The sequence below is a fragment of the Vipera ursinii genome (genome assembly GCF_947247035.1).
Source record: "Vipera ursinii genome assembly, chromosome: 1".
NCBI classification, from domain to species: domain Eukaryota; kingdom Metazoa; phylum Chordata; class Lepidosauria; order Squamata; family Viperidae; genus Vipera; species Vipera ursinii.
Genome location: NC_139512.1, coordinates 118,570,687 through 118,589,064, shown reverse-complemented (window position 1 = coordinate 118,589,064; position 18,378 = coordinate 118,570,687). Strand labels below are relative to the sequence as shown.

The window sequence follows — 18,378 nt, the reverse complement described above, 5'->3', positions numbered from 1 at the left end:
GAAACCCAGAGCATCCAGGAGTACATCAGTAAGATGGTACCCAAAGATGGAAGGAAGATGAAACAGAGGAAGTACCATGTCAAGACATGACTTCGCAGATGTGCCCCTGACAGATCGCTGAGGCAGAAGACATCAGGAAATCCTACCAGTGGATGGAAAAGGCTGGATGAAAGGAGAGTACTGAGACACTAATCATAGCAGCAGAAGAACAAGCATTAAGTACCAAATCCACAGAAATAGGATTTTACCATATCCTAGACAGGACCTAAGTTGCACACTATGCAGAGAGGCCTCAGAGACAATCCAACACATAGTGGAAAGGTGCAAGATGCTGGCAGAAACTGTGTACACTGTATGTCACAGTCAGGTAACTGTCATTGTGTACGGGAAAATCTCTACAGAATATGGGCTAGACCAGGGGTAGGCAACCTCGGCTCTTTTATGACTCGTGGACTTCAACTCCCAGAATTCCTGAGTCAGCTATGCTGACTCAGGAATTCTGGGAGTTGAAGTCCACGAGTCATAAAAGAGCCGAGGTTGCCTACCCCTGGGCTAGACCCTCCTGAGACTATATGGGAAATCCCACTAAAAGTTGTGGAAAATAAGAAAACTATAATCATATGCAACTTCCAGATCCAGACAAACAGGCAAGTACTGGCCAATCAACCAGATATCCTGGTAGTAGACAAGGACTAGAAGACAGTGGTAAAAATAGACGTAGTGGTGCCGAGTAACAGCAACATCAAGAAGAGTAACTAAAACTGGAGAAGCACCAGGGCCTCCAGGAGGAACTGGAGAGGATGTGGAAAATAAAGGCCCCAGTGGTGGCAGGAGCATTCGGGGTTGTGACTCCTAAGCTGGGAGTGTGTCTCCAAACGCTAAGCAGGAGAAGAATCAGAAAGAGAGGAAATGATCTCAGGGTAGTAGCAATGATGTTTTGAACTACAGTTATTTATCCCAAAATAAGCATAGAGAAAAATCTTGTTTCACCATACAGATACGTATTTTACCTGCACCCTTTCCTTCTCTTTTCCAGAAATCCATTTATGGAAGCGATGCATTATATGATGGAAAAGAAATGGGGAGAGGGAATGGCCATCACTGGATGGTGAATGAACAAATGGCATTCCCTCATCTATCTTGTTTGCCTAGCAGTATGAAGACAAATTATATAGCCATAGCTAGACTGACTTTTTATCTTTGCATATTTATAGCAATATTTGGAAACCATGGGGTAAACAACAATGAAGAACAGTTGGACAAAAATAAGAGAATCTATTACCTGGCATTCAGATGCTCTTGGCACTGCCTCACTTTCCCACTTCGTGGATGGCCACTTTCTATTAGGGCACTAGCAGCTTTATTGACTCCTTCAATCTGAGAAGCCAGGCTGTTTATTTCCTGTTCCAAAATATCAAACCTGCAAGAAAACACTTTGAATGAATGAATGAAACCAAACCCATTATATAAAAAGCTTGTGTGAAATGCCATCTAGGGTCCCAGTTAGGTATAATATACAGGTGGTCCCTAACTTAACAACTATTTGTTCAATGACCATTCAAACTTACAATGGTGCTGGTCACAATGATACTGATGAAACAGTCTTTATACTTACGTTTATTGCAGCATCCCCATGGTCACCTGATCACAATCCGAGTGATTAGTGACCGGCTTGCAGTTATGATGTTGCAGAGTCCTGTGATCACGTGATCGTAATTTGCAACTTTGTTTGCCAGTTTTCTACAAGCAAAGTCAACTGGGAAGCCAGCAGGAGATTGCAAATGATGTCTAAGCGCTTATTTAACAACCCATGGTGATTCACCTAATGACAGCAACTGGAAGGGACGCCATTTCCATCGCTAAGCAGGGAAGTCACGGGATGTTGCACTTACAATCATGACACTTAGTGATGGAAATTCAGCTCCCAATTATGATTAAATGAGGAGTTCCTATATGTAAAATGACAATGACAACTACGATGATGTCTTATGCATAGTAGCTAGATTGTGTTTAGGAGCATAAAAGCAGCACCTGAAAAAAAAATTCATGTCTTAGACTGCAAAGATATCTTCTGATATATGTACATATAACAAGTTTAATTCCTGGATATGTAAAAATAACCAGTTGTTTTGGACTGTTCAGACTTCTGAATGTTTATCAGTTCTTCACTGTTATCCCTTTAATTTCATTGTACATTTCCTATCAAGAAATCAGCATTGGGAAACAATGCAAATAAAAATTCGATGTGATTTTTGCTACATAAAGACATTAGTCATTCTGGTTACCACTGCAAAACGCATACTACTTTCATCTCAGATAATATAACAGTTCATAATTTATTCAATATGGATTTAAGAGTACATAAAGTAGAAATAACATCTAAGTAATCTGTAACTGCCCTGAATTAACTAATTTAACCATTCTTTCACAAATAAACAAGTTATCTCTCTCAATTTCATCTGCAAATTGTATTTATCTATACATATCAAGAACTGGAAAACCGTAAGTTAAACTGTTCCTAAAAAGGATTCTTTGATATATTCAATAGCATATAATTGTGTTGGACCACGATATCAGGATTCCACAGCTAAGACTGTTATCTTCAAAAAAGACTACTGTAGTTCTTGGGGATGCTGAATCAACATACAGAGCTTGTGTTTCACTGCTGCTCACCTATTCAGAACACCCAAATAGTTAGGGAAGATCTCTTACCACTACTTAATTATTTTTGAATTTAGGACTCTATTTATAATTTTGTGAAAGAAGGTCTGTGTTTATGCTTAAGGAATCAAGTCAGGTATTTATACTTTGAATGCTTATGGTACTAATCCCCTATCTCCTTTCAGGTCTGTTTTTGGCAGGTAAACATTGTTGTAGCCTCACACTGTGAAATATTTGTGTCTCACATACGCTGCTTAAAAGTTTGTGAACTGTTTTAAATTTTCAATATTTCTGCATAAATATGACCTAAAACTTGATCCGTTTTCCATATGTCCTAAAAGTAGAGAAAAGAGAACCCAATTAAAAAAAAAATATTGTTTACCTATGTTGTACAACATCCAGATCTTCCAAGGTATCAGGAATCTCCATATGTTCCAGCCATTTCTCTTTTTCGCTCATCCAGAGTTCACACGCATCTGTCTCACTTAATATAGTGTAGAGATCCAAAGCGTCCTGTAGCTTCTGCCTGCGCAGATCTGCTAGAGACACCACCTCATTATACATTGCCTGGATAGCCTTGAGTCTGTTCTCAAATCCTGGAACATCCCGGAATTCAGCAGGGAAGCTCTGTGCTTGCCTATTCAGGTTATCCATAATTTTCTTATTGTTTGCTACCTCATCCAGGAGATCTCTGTGCTTTTTAACCAGGGCTTGAGTGGAATATTCATCATGCCCCACATCATCACTGGATACTAGCCGATTAGCATCTTGGAGCCAGGCCATCAAGTCATCTGCGTCTACCTGGAATTGGAAAAAGCTTTCTGCATCGTGTAAGTTCTTCTTGCGGAAAGCTGCCAATTCCTGCAACTGAGCCCAGAGAGCTTTCACTTCCTCAATCCTGCTGCAGATTTTTGATGCTCCAAAATGCTTCTCAGCAATCATGCCTTCTCCCTCCTTGATGGTCTGCTTCAGGTGAGCCCCTAAGCCGCGTAGCTCATCTTCAAAAGCTTTATGTTTCCTCTGTAAAATGAGGATACTGGTGAGGTCTTTTCCATAGTCCAGGGAAGAATAGATCTGCTCTTTCTCCCTGATCCAACTTTCAGCTTCATCCAATTCCCAAAAGAACTTCCACTGGCGCTTGGATTGGTCAAGACGAGCTTTCCTCTTTGCAGCTAAAGCAATCAGCTCTCGGTAGTATAGTTCCAGGAGGTTTACACGATCACGAATAATTTTGGGATCGCATGGCTGATAACCTGCACACGGTATGTAGGCAAAAATTACTAGTTCTAATACAGAATATACTTTCCTTTACGTTAATAAAGTTATGATTTAAATTTTGGGGTACAATTCATATAATAAATGTGAAAAATAACTGTCATTTTTGCTGGTTTCAAAATCTGGAAATTTGTGATTTGCAAGAGCCTTGGTGGAGCAGTGGGCTAATGCCTCCTTAAGTAACACCAGCTGCCTGCAATCAGTGCAGGTTCGCGTCCCACCAGGCTCAAGGTTGACTCAGCCTTCCATCCTTCCGAGGTAGGTAAAATGAGGAACCAGATTGTTGGGGGCAATTAAGCTGACTTTGTAATAATGCCGCTTGGGGTGGGGGGCGAAAGCCCTAATAAGCAGGCATATACATAGAATGAAGGCTACTGCTAAGCTTGTAAGCCGCCCTGAGTCTTCGGAGAAGGGCGGGATACAAATGGAATTAAAATAAAAAATAAAAAAAAATTTGGAAGAGAAACAACGCAAACCAACCAAAGAATAAAAGGGGAAATATTTCAGGAATGGTGGTGTGCTTCTTTAAAAAGATTGGCAACTTTTATGGTAATTGTACTGAATATAAATATTTAAAGGTACACAAAAAGTCTTAGTATAGAGGTATACATAAATACAATTATATAATAATTATATCAGAAGATATAATTATATAATAACGAAACAAAACAAGTTCAAGGCTTTTTTTCCTTTCTTTTTCCTTTCTTTCTAACTAGCAGCAGAAGCTTCTTATCAGTGATGCCACAAGTACTCTAAAAGTCAGGAACACTAGTAAAGTCAGCATTCAAACCACAATAACCCACTAGATGAACACTATATTATTCATAAATGCCATACTGAGTATATGTCATGTTCTCCATATAGGAAGACATTCCAGGAGGAAAAATTGAGACCGTGGAAGAAACGAGCAAAAACTGGCAATTGCAACACTAAGCAACATTATGGAGAGCTTTCCAGTATCATTCAAGTTACATCATTCAGTCCTTGTGTTCACAGTTCAAGCAACCAGGAATCCATAAACACCCAGCTATAGTTCTAAAGCAAACTACGATTCTGTAGTTTAGAATCAAGAGAGATTCTAGTTGAATGTAATGAAGTATACAGCTAGCAATTCATTCAATCAATAAAAATACTGACAAGTGTATACAAGCATTCACTTCAAACAACCAATAAGAAAGGAAACTTTCCAGAGACTAGATATAGGCTGTTCCTCCTCATCCCTTCTTCTTTTATATAGACGTGAACACCAATGATATGCTCATTCTTAGCAATCTGGCAAACACTTATACATCATTCAGTCCTTGTGTTCACAGTTCAAGCATCCAGGAATCCATAAACACCCAGCTATAGTTCTAAAAGGGACGCGGTGGCTCAGTGGGTTAGGACGCTGAGCTTGTCGATCGGAAGGTCGGCAGTTTGGCGGGTCGAATCCCGAGTGCCGCGTAGCAGAGTGAGCGCCTGTTACTCGTCCCAGCTTCTGCCAACCTAGCAGTTCGACAGCACGTAACAATGCAAGTAGAAAAATAGGGACCACTGCGGTGGGAAGGTAACAGCGTTCCGTGAGCCTTTGGCGTCTAGTCATGCCGGCCACATGACCACGGAGACGTCCTCGGACAAGCGCTGGCTCTTCGGCTTTGAAACAGAGATGAGCACCGGCCCCTAGAGTCGGAAACGACTAGCATGCATGTGCGGGGGAACCTTTACCTTTACCTATAGTTCTAAAGCAAACTACGATTCTGTAGTTTAGAATCAAGAGAGATTCTAGTTGAATGTAATGAAGTATACAGCTAGCAATTCATTCAATCAATAAAAATACTGACAAGTGTATACAAGCATTCACTTCAAACAACCAATAAGAAAGGAAACTTTCCAGAGACTAGATATAGGCTGTTCCTCCTCATCCCTTCTTCTTTTATATAGACGTAAACACCAATGATATGCTCATTCTTAGCAATCTGGCCAAACACTTACCATCTCCATTGGCAAATTTAAGGGCAGCTGCATTGACAGCATGAATCTTCTCTGCCCGAATAGCCATGTCAGCCTCCATCAACTTATGCTTCTGAAGCAAGTCTTCTGCTTCCAACAGATGCTTCCCAGTTTCAGGGGAAGAAAGTTTTACCTGAAAAAATATAAAAAGAAACTGCATCTCCCTTTCTTTTAAACAACTAAGTAAGGAGTGGAGCCTTGAAGCCTTCCCCTTCCCCCCCCCCTTTTTTTTTAGGAATAGCAGTTTAGGATGATCTTGGCAAAAAAGCAGGAACAGTCCATGTTTAAGAAAAATCATTTAGGGAAAGATAAATTCATGTTATGGGCACACAGTTGTCTCTTCCTATGGGTCTTATAACATGGCATTCTGAATCCTATTGGAGAAGACACTTGGGAAGACCAATTTGGATGGAGAAACAGAGGCTCTTGAAACAATGGAAATTGTACTCCCAAACTGTACTCCCATAGGATTACACCCCAAGGTTCTAAAGCAATTGGCAGACATGATCTCATAGCCACTGAAGCATACCTTTCAAACATCCTGGAGCCCAAGGAACTACCAGATGACTGGAAAAGGGTGGATGTAGTTCCCATCTTTTTAAAAAAAAGGGGGGGAAGGATCCTGGAAACTACAAACTTATCACCTTGACATCATAACCAGTCATAACCAGAAGCCAACATGGGTTTGTCAAAAACAGTTCATATCAGACACGTGACAAAATTAGTAGACCACCAAAATGCTGTAGATATAAGGTACTTGGATTTCAGAAAGGCATTTGATACAGAAGACCACAACCTACTACTTGATAAGATAGAAAAATGTGGGATAGATAGCATCATCACCAGATGGATTTGTAACTGTCTGACCAACCGCACTCAACATGTGCAGTTAATGCAATTATCGATACAGAAGGATCTTGACAGACTTGAACACTGGGCACTATCTAACAAATTGAAATTCAATGTAGAGAAAAGTAAGGTTCTACATTTAGGCAAGAAAAACCAAATGCACAGGTATAGAATAGGTGATACCTGGCTCAAAAGCTGTAACTGCAAGAGGAATCCTGGAATCCTAATGGACAGTCATCTAAATATGAGCCAGCAGTGTGCTGCAGCTGCCAAAAAAGCCAACACAGTCCTAGGCTGCATTAACAGAGGATAGAATCAAGATCACATAAAGTGTTAATACCACTTTATAAGGTCTTGGTAAGACCACAGTTGGAATACTGTATCCAGTTTTGGTCACCACAAAATAAGAGATGTTCAGACTGTAGAAATAGTGCAGGGAAGAGCAACAAATATGATTATGGGATTGGAGGCTAAAACATATGAAGAACAGTTACAGGAATTGGGTATGTGTCAGAACCCATATTCTAGGGGAACCCTTTTCTACCTTTAATTCTCTCTTTCTACACCTCTGAGTTCTGCCATGCTCCTAGGTTATTGCTCTGTTTTCCTCTATCACTACACTGTAACACTTTGCTATTTCTGCATACTTCCTCTCTAAACTATCTTTCCCCTTGATATTAGCTAGAAGGGGGTGGAGAAGAAGAAAGGAATGTGCCTCCAGCAATGGGTTTATTTCTGCTTTCAGAAGGGAAGGTGTGAAGAGCCAACAAAACATCGTTGCAACCCTGAGACAGCCTGGCATTATCTGCTCTTTCTCACAACAGACTTAACACCTGGGGATTGGCCCATTCGAACTGATTGGATGAACTTTGGGTTGGGGTTTGCTTGGGACATTTTTAACCTATTGATCTGAGTGGGAAACACTCAGATCCTGTCTATTATGCCTGCTATCAGCTTCTCCTAATAAAGTTCCTTTTGGAAGAAACTGCTTCCATGAGTTCTGCTTTCTTAGGATGTGGTTTTGAAGTGGGCCCTGACATTATGTCTAGCTTAATAAAAAGAAGGACTAGGGGTGACATGGTAGTAGTGTTCCAATATCTAAGGGTCTGCTACAAAGAAGAGGGGTGCTTCTCCAAAGTACCTGAAGGCAGGACAAGAAGCAATGGATGGAAACTAATCAAGGAGAGAAGCAACCTAGAACTAAGGAGAAATTTCCTGACAGTGAGAACAATTCATCAGTGGAACAACCTGCCTCCAGATGTTGTAGGTGTTCCAACACTGGAGGTTTTTAAGAAGAGACTGGACAGCCATTTGTCTGAAATGGGTTTCCTGCTTGAGCAGGGGATTTGACTAAAAGACCTCCAAGGTCCTTCCCAACTCTGTTATTCTGTTATATCCTGTCAAATTATTAAAATATGCTCTACCTGATAGTACTTATGAACAACCTTTAGAAAGTACAGCAAGTTCAGAAGTAACCATGCAGCTGGTGAGTACTTTTTTGGTAAGGTGCCTTAATCAAGAAGCATTTCAAAGTAGCTTTCTAAACACCTTATAAAATGTATTTTTAGGAAATGGCTAGCACAATCAATACTGATGAAGTTGGTATCAGTCTGAGGTGTTGTTATTTATGTTTTTTTAATCAGACTTTAAGTAGCCCGGTAAGATTCCTTACATGTATCAATAACTTAAATCACTGTTATAATCTGGCACCTTTTTTTGCACACACAAACAAAAAAAAGCTGAAAGAAACTGTTCCGGAGAGCCAAATTCTCCTCAGGCAGCCAGGTTGCAGAGCAGCAGAATACATCGCAGTGACGGACCTTCAGATGGCTCAATCGAAGGAAATGCGATCCGTACAGGCTAATTTAAAAGTGGGAGGGTAAGAAGGGCCGAGTGTGAACAAGTTGCTTAGCAACCTGCTTAAACAGTCTCTGTAACTTTCAGCTCCCGGTGCCTTGCCTTTTTTAAGCTGGGAATTTGAAAAAAGGCTAAAAAGAAGGCAATAGAGTGCTATCAAGGAAAATTTACAGATATAGCCAGCAGACGTTTAGGGAACCTTTATTTTTCATACACTGTTTGAATTTTGTTTTAATGCCATGGTGATACACAACCAAATGTAGTCAGTCTTTTTTTTAATCCCAAAGCATCTGTTCATTAAATACAGTATAACAAAGTTTTGGATGATGGAATTATTTTTTATCTAAGGATAACTAATGATAACAGCTCTTAAATCTGTTGTTTTGTTTTATTTTTGCACAAAAAATTGTATAATTTGCATTTGCATTCATTTACAAATAGAATATGTTGTTAAAATGTATTGGTGTTGAAATAATTAGTGCACACATATACCTAAAACCAGTTTATTGCATTTGGCAATTGTACTAAAAAAAATCTCATTGTCAACCAATATAATTCATTTAATTTGAAATCAAGTGAAAAATCGATTTAAATTATTTTATTAAAACAAATTAATGGCAATTCTTTATAAGAAGATGCCTCAAACAAAATGAGTTTGACATGCCTGCTCTAGTTAGTTGAATGCTCCAAAATAAATTCTAGACCAGGCCTGTACATGCAGCCTACCAAGAACCCTTGGACAGAGCAGACTTTTTTTTTAAAAAAAGTAATAAAATCACCACCACTGCCCTGAAAGTCATATTGCCTAGTGCCTCCATGGCCTACCATGACTCCAACACTGTAGATGCTCCTCTAGTCACCAAATCATTGATTAGCCCACCAGCATTCCTTTGCAGACCACAAAGATTTTTAATTTATCAGTGTGGGCCTTTCCCTTCTACAAGTTGCACAGACTTCTTCTAGATTTCCTTCTTGCCTTTCTGAGTTAACTCCTTGGTCTGTCACTGAAATGACTTTGTAGGGAAGCATATTATCATTTGATGTATATTTAACATATGTTCTACCTTTATTTACCGATTATATAATATTTGTATGCAATCCACATGGTGAGGTTTGGGGCAACTTACAATATTTTTAAAATCATAAGATTAAAACATAAAAGCAGGACTTTTCTTCTCATAGAACACTCAGAATGGCGTTCCGGCACCCTTTATTGCACACACACACAAAAAGCTTTTGCACAAGCTATGCTACTCCCTCTATTGGCTTTCAAAAGCCTATTGGCTTTCAAAAGCCAATAGGAATTGCTGCTGAGCGTGCCAAAAGACCTGGCCGGCAAACGTTGCACTGGCAAGTTGTCTGTAGCGAAGGCGAGTTGGCAGGAACTTTGCATCCCTCCCTGCTGCCCAACTACACCATCTCAACTAGGTAAGTAAGAGAGGACAAGGAGTGGGAGGTGGGTTCTGCGGAGTCCATGTGCACTCCTTCCTTGTGCTCACCCATGTCAGCCAGGCTGGTGGCCTACCTGGTGCTGGACCTGTGCCACCGTCGCCTCGCCCTGCGTGCCTAAGTGGCCGCCCTGCATCACCTGGCCTGCACTGCCTCCACCACCCGCCCTGTGCAGCCCCGCCATATAGAGCGGGCCCTGCTACTCCCACAGCACCAGCCGTGCCGGCTCCGGTCCTGGGGGACAGCCCGCCACCAACACCCCTCGCACCCGTGACCACAGCAGCGCCGCCCCCCACTTCCTGCACCCGCCAAGATAAGAGTTCCGGCACCTTTTTTTTTTTAGAAAAAAAGCACTGGTTATAATGCAGCACTTGAGCCTCTATCCCCATTTTCCAATTTATCTCCAGCAATCCACCAAGTCCTATCCAGGCCCCTCCTTACTTTCATCTCCTCTATCCAGTCAATGCTATGCAGCATGTCCTGAAACAGCTGTTGCAGTGTCAGATTCATCTCCAGCCTCTGGCGCCGTGCTTGCAGCAGTTCCAAGAGGTACTCCCATAGTCGCAGGATACTGTCCTTGCGAGCATTGATGCGCTTGATGTCATGGTAATTCTCTACCTCCAGTTCTTTGGCCACCTCCTCTATGGCCTGCACCCGTTCTTTATAGGCAGCCGTGTCAGTTTCAATGGCTTCATGCTTCTTCTTTGCTGCCTCCACAGCTGGCAAATCATTTCCAAAGTTATCCTGTCCCAAGTAAAGACAGTTTTGTCAGCAATATCTTTCCTGCTGATTGTCACTCACGCGGAACATCACAGAATGGAATGCAAACGTAAAACAACACAGCACAGCTTTTGGTGCAAACACGGGGTCTTTAATGGCCTGCTAACTGCTTGTTTGTAACTATCCATTATGGGAAGCTTAAAGGGTGGGCAAATGGATGCCGCTTTGCAGAGCCACCTTGACTCCAAATGTAGGGTTGAGGAGGTGCTGCAATGCAAAAAAGAAAGCAGGGCACCACTTCACTTTGTAAAGCTCCATTGAAGCAAACAACTCCATAACCTGACCTTTAATCTCCTTGGATGACAAGCGATGCTCCTGCTCCTGTCCGGAGAAGTAGTGAACCACAAAACTGCATCATATGTATGCAGGTCAATACTTTTTATCCAATAAAAATCTGTTTATTAGAATTATAATTTATGAAACATTTGGTAATTCATTCTATTTTCAGAATAACACGTGATGCAAAAAATGGCAATACTGTACACAAATAGTACATTCAAAGTAGAAATGTACTATTTGTATACAATAGTACGAAATAGGAAAGCGGGGCATTTTCAAAGAACAAAGGATTCATGATATTTTGAAGAATCCATCGTACATACAACTCACATGAAACTCACATAGCCATGAATACACTGCTGGTGTAATTTGATCAAATCAAGTTACATTTTAATATTTGCTTGATTTTTAAGATAGAAAACAAACCAAATGATCCTTCCTCCTATTTTTCCCACAACAATCTTGTAAAGTGGACTGGGCTGAGCGTGTATGACTGAACCAATGTCACCCAGCTGGTTTTTAATGTCTAAGATGGGACTAGAAAACGTATCATGCACAACTCTCTAAAATTTTAGGTTTTGCACCTATTTCTGGATTTATCCTCCATCTAACTTCCACCAAAGTCTCTCCTGCTAACCCTCATTCAGAAAACGTCTTGCAAACACTCAGCACTTGTGAAAAATCATTTTACTTTATAGATTAGATATTGATTACTTGGAATATCCTGGTGAATGTATATACTTGATTCATGTACATATTATTCAATGGCAGATATTTGCTCACATGTACACAAAATTCCCGCATGATTCAGGCCACACAGTGTTCTGAATGTAAGAAACAGTATTCCCCAAGATGACCAGCTGCATTCACATTTTGTCTTTCCATTAAAAAAAAGACAGTTTCAAAATAATTATTTATTACCGAGATACCAAAGATCAAAACACATGTACTTTCCGGCTTTGGATTAAATGTTTTATGTACAGAAGGTTTTTCCAGAAAGTATAATTACACACACTGTAAAGTCCCAGACAGTTCTTTACTACCTGTGCCACAAGGCGCTGATTTTCACTAAGCCAGGTCTCTCTCATTGCGGCCTTGCGATCAAAGCGTCGGGCAAGCTGCTCCAGCTTCTCTTGCCTTATTAGCTCATTTCTCAGTGCTAGTTCCCGCTCATGCTCTGCCTTTTCCAACTGCTTCCAGGCCTGTGCAAATAAGAATACTTTCTAAATAAACTACAGAAACGTCTGTAACTATTAGATAAATGTAAATCTGTTTAACACTGCGCAATATCTTTCCCAATCTGCCATTTTAGTTTTCCTACAATGACACGTGGTAATACAGAATGCAATCAGAACACTATTAAGGTAAAGGTTCCCCCGCACATGCGTGCTAGTCGTTTCCAACTCTAGGGGCCGGTGCTCATCTCCGTTTCAAAGCCGAAGAGCCAGTGCTTGTCCGAGGATGTCTCCGTGGTCATGTGGCCGGCATGACTAGACGCCAAAGGCGCACGGAACGCTGTTACCTTCCCACCGTAGTGGTCTCTATTTTTCTACTTGCATTTTTACGTGCTTTCGAACTGCTAGGTTGGCAGAAGCTGGGACGAGTAACAGGCGCTCACTCTGTTACGCGGCACTCGGGATTCGACCCGTCACACTGCCGATCTTCTGATCGACAAGCTCAGCGTCCTAACCCACTGAGCCACCGCATCCCTTTAGAACACTATTAAGAGTTGGCATTTGTACTCTTTTACAATTCAGAACTTTTCTTGGCCTGCTACATAAAATTCAAGAACTGAAGCTGTATTCTTCTACATGTAAACAAATGGCTTTTCCACTCTTCCAACCATCAAGATGAGAATTAAGAAAGAGAAGGAGAAAAAACTTCACTGATTTAAGACTGTAACTGTATTATAAAAGGCTGTATCTTAGATACCCGGTTGATGTCAGACACGAGTTTTCCTTCATGAGGAGTATACACTTTCTGATTGTTTGATCTCATTCTGGACTGGATGGTAAAAAGCAGAACTTCTAAGTTCCCCTTCTCTTGAAATCTAGAACAGACAAATACAAGAAAACATCTTTAGACAATCTTAAACTATATTATGAAGCTGCTGCATTAGTAGGAATAAGTGATTGGATTAATTTGACACAAGAGAGATTATTAAATCTTGAGGGCCACGATTTGTTGTTTGGCTGGCATGCATATTTGTTGTATGACAAGAAGGTAGACAATGTGTTTAGAGTGCATATTTTAAGACAGGCATTGCTGAGAGTTTGGAAGAAGTACAGACATAAGTTAGATTGCAAGATACCACTGTGGGCAATTCCAAAACACGCAATAGAAAATATACATGCTGGTTTCAAACATGATGTGACTACGTACAAGGAGATCCTAAGTTTGGAAAGAAATGTCTGGTGTTTGAAATCATATAGCCTCTTGCGAGAAGAGAAGGTTGTTCAAAACTGGTTTCAATATACTCAGTTACGGGCCAGGTGGAAAGAAGATCAGAAAAATGGTTTTACAATGACTGATGAAAATTTGATAAAGCAAATTAGAAACCAGGGACCAGCACATATTAAACGGATATATCTTGCGTTGATAGAGATTGATTCAGAAACAGAACTTGTTAAGGATTGTATGATAAAATGGGCCCAAAACATCCAGGAAGTTATCACAATGGACACGTGGGAAAAGATTTGGGTGAGGAACGTAAAATTTACACAAGCTCAAAATCTAAGAGAGAATTTTTACAAAATGTTTTATAGATGGCATTTAGATCCTAAAAAGCTCGCAAGTATGTATCCGAATTATCAGCCTAAATGTTGGAGGTGCGGTGATGAAGATGCAACATATTTTCACATATGGTGGACATGTAAAAAGGTTAAGGCTTTTTGGATAAAAGTTTGGTGGAACATGCAGAAGATTTTTAAACAGAGGATAAAGTTTTGTCCACAACTTTTTTTGTTGGGAATAATTACAGATGCTACAGTTGTGGACACTAAGTTGATGTTGAATTTAATTACGGCAGCAAGACTCTTGATAGGTCAGTACTGGAAGAAAGAGGAATTGCCGTCTATAGAAGAGTGGACTTTAAAGGTTTCCGACCTGGCAGAGATGGCGAAGATTTCGGCCTATTTGAAAGATCACTCGCAAGAACGCTATATTATGGAATGGAGAAAATGGATTGAGTTTATCCAGAATAAGTATAGGGTTAAGAAGTTTTATGTAGCATTTGAATAAGTCTTCTTTCTTTTTTCTTCTTTTTTTTCTTTTAGTTTTTTTATATATATATTTAATATTACTAAGGTTTGTTTTATCCTATATAAGCTAGAGAGTGATGGATTTTAGAGTTTATAGTTGTTAGTATATGATTGTTTATGATTGGTTTTTTTTATATATACCTTGTATTTAGCTCTGGGAAGTCGGGGGGGGAGGGGGGAGAGGTGGGGGGGAGGGTGAAGGGAGGGGGAGGGGGGGGTTTAAAGAAAAATTGTATGTTAAAACTTTTCAATAAAAAAAAAGAAAACATCTTTAGAGTTTGAAAGATCTCAGAGAAGAGTGATGTAATGCATGCAACCCTGTCACTGAGATACATTTTTCTGAATCAGGATTTCAACAAAATAATTACAAAGTAATACTGTATTTGAAGTATCTTTTCAGTGGACTAATTAAGTGTTTATTAAGGTGGCTTTTGCAATTTATACAATAGTAAGGAAGGAGAGAAAAAAGCTGGCTTTAAAATATTGGAATTCAATCCCTTTAGAGGCATTGGCTGAAATCCAAACCTACAGAAAACTCAAGACAGAATTTCTGATCAGTTCTTTAGTAGGAAAGGGACTAAGCCGTAATTAGATCATGCTTCTTGTTCCATACTGAAATTGTTAATTTGCGGCAGAGAAAGCCTCTAACTGTATTTTTCATAATTTGCAGAAGGAGGGATCTCAGAAAACAGCATTATTAAGCATTCAGAGAAATCTGCATTTGTCACAATTTCTTCTTTTCACAGCAATTTCTTCTTTTCGCAAAAGTACATTTGCCTTCCTTTGCTTTTATTAAGCCAAATGGATTTTGGGGAACCCATTTTTCAGTCAGCTATGTTTAAAATATAGGTAGTCCTCAATTTACAACCATTTGTTTAACAACCAGAGTTAAAATGGCACCGGGGAAAAAAACTTACAACAGGTCCTCTCACTCAAGACCGTTGCAGCAACCTCACAGTCACACAATCAAAATTCAGGCAACTGGCAATCAGCATGATGATTGCAACATTCCAGGGCCATGGGAATCACCCTCTGTGATCTTTCTAGCCGGCTTCCAAAAAACGGTCAATGGGGAAAGCTGGTTTTGTTTAACGACCACATGATTCACTTAACAACTGCAGTGATTCACTTAATAACCATGGGAAAAAAGGTTGTAAAATCAGGCACAATTTACTTAACAACCACCTAACTTAGCAACAGAAATTCTGGTCCCAGCTGTGGTCATAAGTCAGGGACTACTTATAGTATCCAGATTCCTCCCTCGTGGGATGCAGTTATGTGGAGAATTATTAGATGGTAGAGCGCCTCTTCTTCTTAAAGAAGTGCAGAGATTAGAGTACTGCTACTGTTTTCGTCAAAAGCAGTGTTAACAGAATCTGTCTGTGAGACTTGATCCACCATCACAGCAACAATTGATTTGAGACACTAAATGGGAGGTTTCAGCAGTAACAGGCACTTATGGATTACTGTGCCTAAGATCTTGCACATTTGGGAATTTCTCACTGCTGCTAATCCAGGTGGGTAGTACAAATTCAGGGGTATTTGGGGCAATTCCACTAATATTTACTAAGAATTAGCTCTTAAGTTATTCAGTGGCATTGACTGTTATGTTAGTGTGTATCAGACTGCATTCTATGTAATGTATCTACCTCCTAAGGGTTCTATTTCTAAAGCTATACCTTTCTACACATTTTACTTTCTGGAAGAAACTAATATTAGGTGTCATTTGGTTCACAAATTGTTACTTAACATCTTTGGAGGGAATGGAAGAGACTTTTTCCATTCATTATCTTGAAATATTAAATCAGATGATTTATTTCACCTGATTTCATACCAACATTCCTCAAATTCATTCAGTTTGGAAACAAGAAAAAAGACTGCAGCCTGCAAGATATCTTTTTTCTCCTTCAAGCCATCTCCTCACTCTTATTCATTACATCATCAATAACATGATGTGCTAATGGTTAACACTTCTGAAAGCCTCAAATCATAGCCAAAAGAGTCACAATGAAGATAGGCATAATTTTTGCATCTTTCCTTTTCTCTCTCTCTCTCTTTCTCTCTCTCTCTCTCTCTCTCTCTCTCTCTCTCTCTCTCTCTCTCTCTCTCTCTCTCTCTCTGAAAAACTACTTTCTTCCAGGTGAAAGTGCTTACTTGGGTGGTTTTTCTACTGTGCGATATGTACTGAAGTACTGGAGTTGCTGCTGCACGCCTGCCAGAGAATTAGCAAACTTGCGGCTGTTGAGATTGGTAATGGTCTGTTCTATCCACATCAGCAGGTCTGAAGCCAATCCACTGTATTTATCAATCATCTTCTCAGTCTCCATTGCATGGTCCATTACCTGAGGGTGGGGGGGGGGAGGAAAACCCAAACAACTCATACTGCGGCTCATTTGGCACCTGCTGCTGATATTGAAAATATGTTAAGTAAGACCTTTATGAACTTCCAGATCCTGCAGATGGAAATTTTCCACAAGTCTGACTTCATCACATTAGAAATTCTGCAGGGCACGCAAGGGTGTCAAGCCAGATTAAGAACCACCAGCTTTAAGGCTCTAAAAGGAAATCTTTGACAGCTTTCATACTGGCAGCATTGTACCAAATGTTGATTTGTTGAACAAGAATGATCATGCCCATATTCCATTCTCCAGTTCATACATTTGTACATTAATTTAGATACAAAAATATCCACACATTCTATAAGGCAGACTTTCCTTATGTGGTATCCCTGTAGTTCAATTGAGATATTTCCTATAATTTCCCAAATTATGGGTCATCCACCTTCTAATCCTGCAGATTTAATTGCTTCAGCCTTCTGCTACATATTGAACAGGAACCAATGAAATATTGAGTTAGTTGTAAAAATAATAGAGTATGTATGTATATTATGTATACATATATACGTACATAAAGTCCATAGCACTACGATGTAACCTGGTTTCTAAAGATTGAAGCAATGAAGTCCTGTAAAAATAATAAAGGATACAAAAAAACAAAAAAACTAATAAGTCCATAGTACTATAATGTAACCTGGTGAAGACTGAAAACAGCGTAAGGCGGCAGCTAATTTTCCAAATAAGGGCTGTATTGATAATAGCCACAGCAATACTATTGACCAGGCTTCTAAAAAACAGTATATAGGGGTTTTTTTTGTTTTAAATGCAATTGTGGACATGCATCATGAAAATAGACATGGGCTACAAAAAAGCCATGAATTTCCAGCCTACTACTGCTTCCTTATCATCTACCTTTGCTCAGATGACAGAAGGAATGGTATGAAAAAATTCTAAAATATTAAAAATTATGTTGCTCAAGAGTTACATGGCTGTGTTCTTACCTTTCCAACTCTTTTCCCTTCCACAGCAAGCACCTTCATTTTCGAAAAGTAGTGATAGAAAGCAACCACATAAGTGATAATGGATTTCTCATCTGGATTCTCTGTAAAAACATCTGAGCAGCAAGAGAAAATTATTTGTTTGAAAGCAGAACCTGACAGCAGATAAGAGTTTGGTCTGAACTATGTTGGAGAGATTAGATTTTGGAGAGAGCTATACAATCAACAGTGTTCACCATGGGATCACCTTTTTGATTTCAAAGTACAAAAACAACAGAAGGCATGGGAGTATAACTAGGCTAATAAAAACTTGTTTTCTAGCATGAACATTATTTATTTATTGGAGAATAATATAGAGAACAGCCCCTGGTAAAAAGTGCAAATGATTACATTATTAATTATAATGAAAAGTAATGTATGCTGCTACTTTTAAGTCTTTTAAAAATATCTTTTCATTATAATTAATAATGTAATCATTTGCATACCAGGACATGAATTTATTAAACAGACATGATAGGTGAAATTTGCATAATGTAAGCATTACATACTGTAAATTAACTAGAGTATGCAATATTACACGTACTCCTTGACTTACAACAGTTCATTTAGCAACTATTCAGTTACAACTGCACTGAAAAATGTGAC

At 39.6% G+C, this 18,378-nt stretch overlaps 1 protein-coding gene across 3 annotated transcripts in view; it reads right to left on the bottom strand.

Moving 5' to 3' along the window:
• Window positions 1-18,378, bottom strand: part of SPTB (spectrin beta, erythrocytic) — a 123,058-nt gene that overhangs the window by 46,427 nt on the left and 58,253 nt on the right. For all 3 annotated transcript variants that reach the window (XM_083349373.1, XM_083349371.1, XM_083349372.1), the window contains exons 8-15: window positions 17,737-17,849; window positions 16,554-16,741; window positions 13,072-13,189; window positions 12,183-12,341; window positions 10,522-10,824; window positions 5,908-6,058; window positions 3,044-3,914; window positions 1,283-1,420 (exon numbers count right to left, since the gene is read on the bottom strand). In XM_083349373.1, coding sequence (XP_083205499.1) covers window positions 1,283-1,420; window positions 3,044-3,914; window positions 5,908-6,058; window positions 10,522-10,824; window positions 12,183-12,341; window positions 13,072-13,189; window positions 16,554-16,741; window positions 17,737-17,849 — 2,041 coding nt within the window. The remainder of the gene's footprint in view (window positions 1-1,282; window positions 1,421-3,043; window positions 3,915-5,907; window positions 6,059-10,521; window positions 10,825-12,182; window positions 12,342-13,071; window positions 13,190-16,553; window positions 16,742-17,736; window positions 17,850-18,378) is intronic.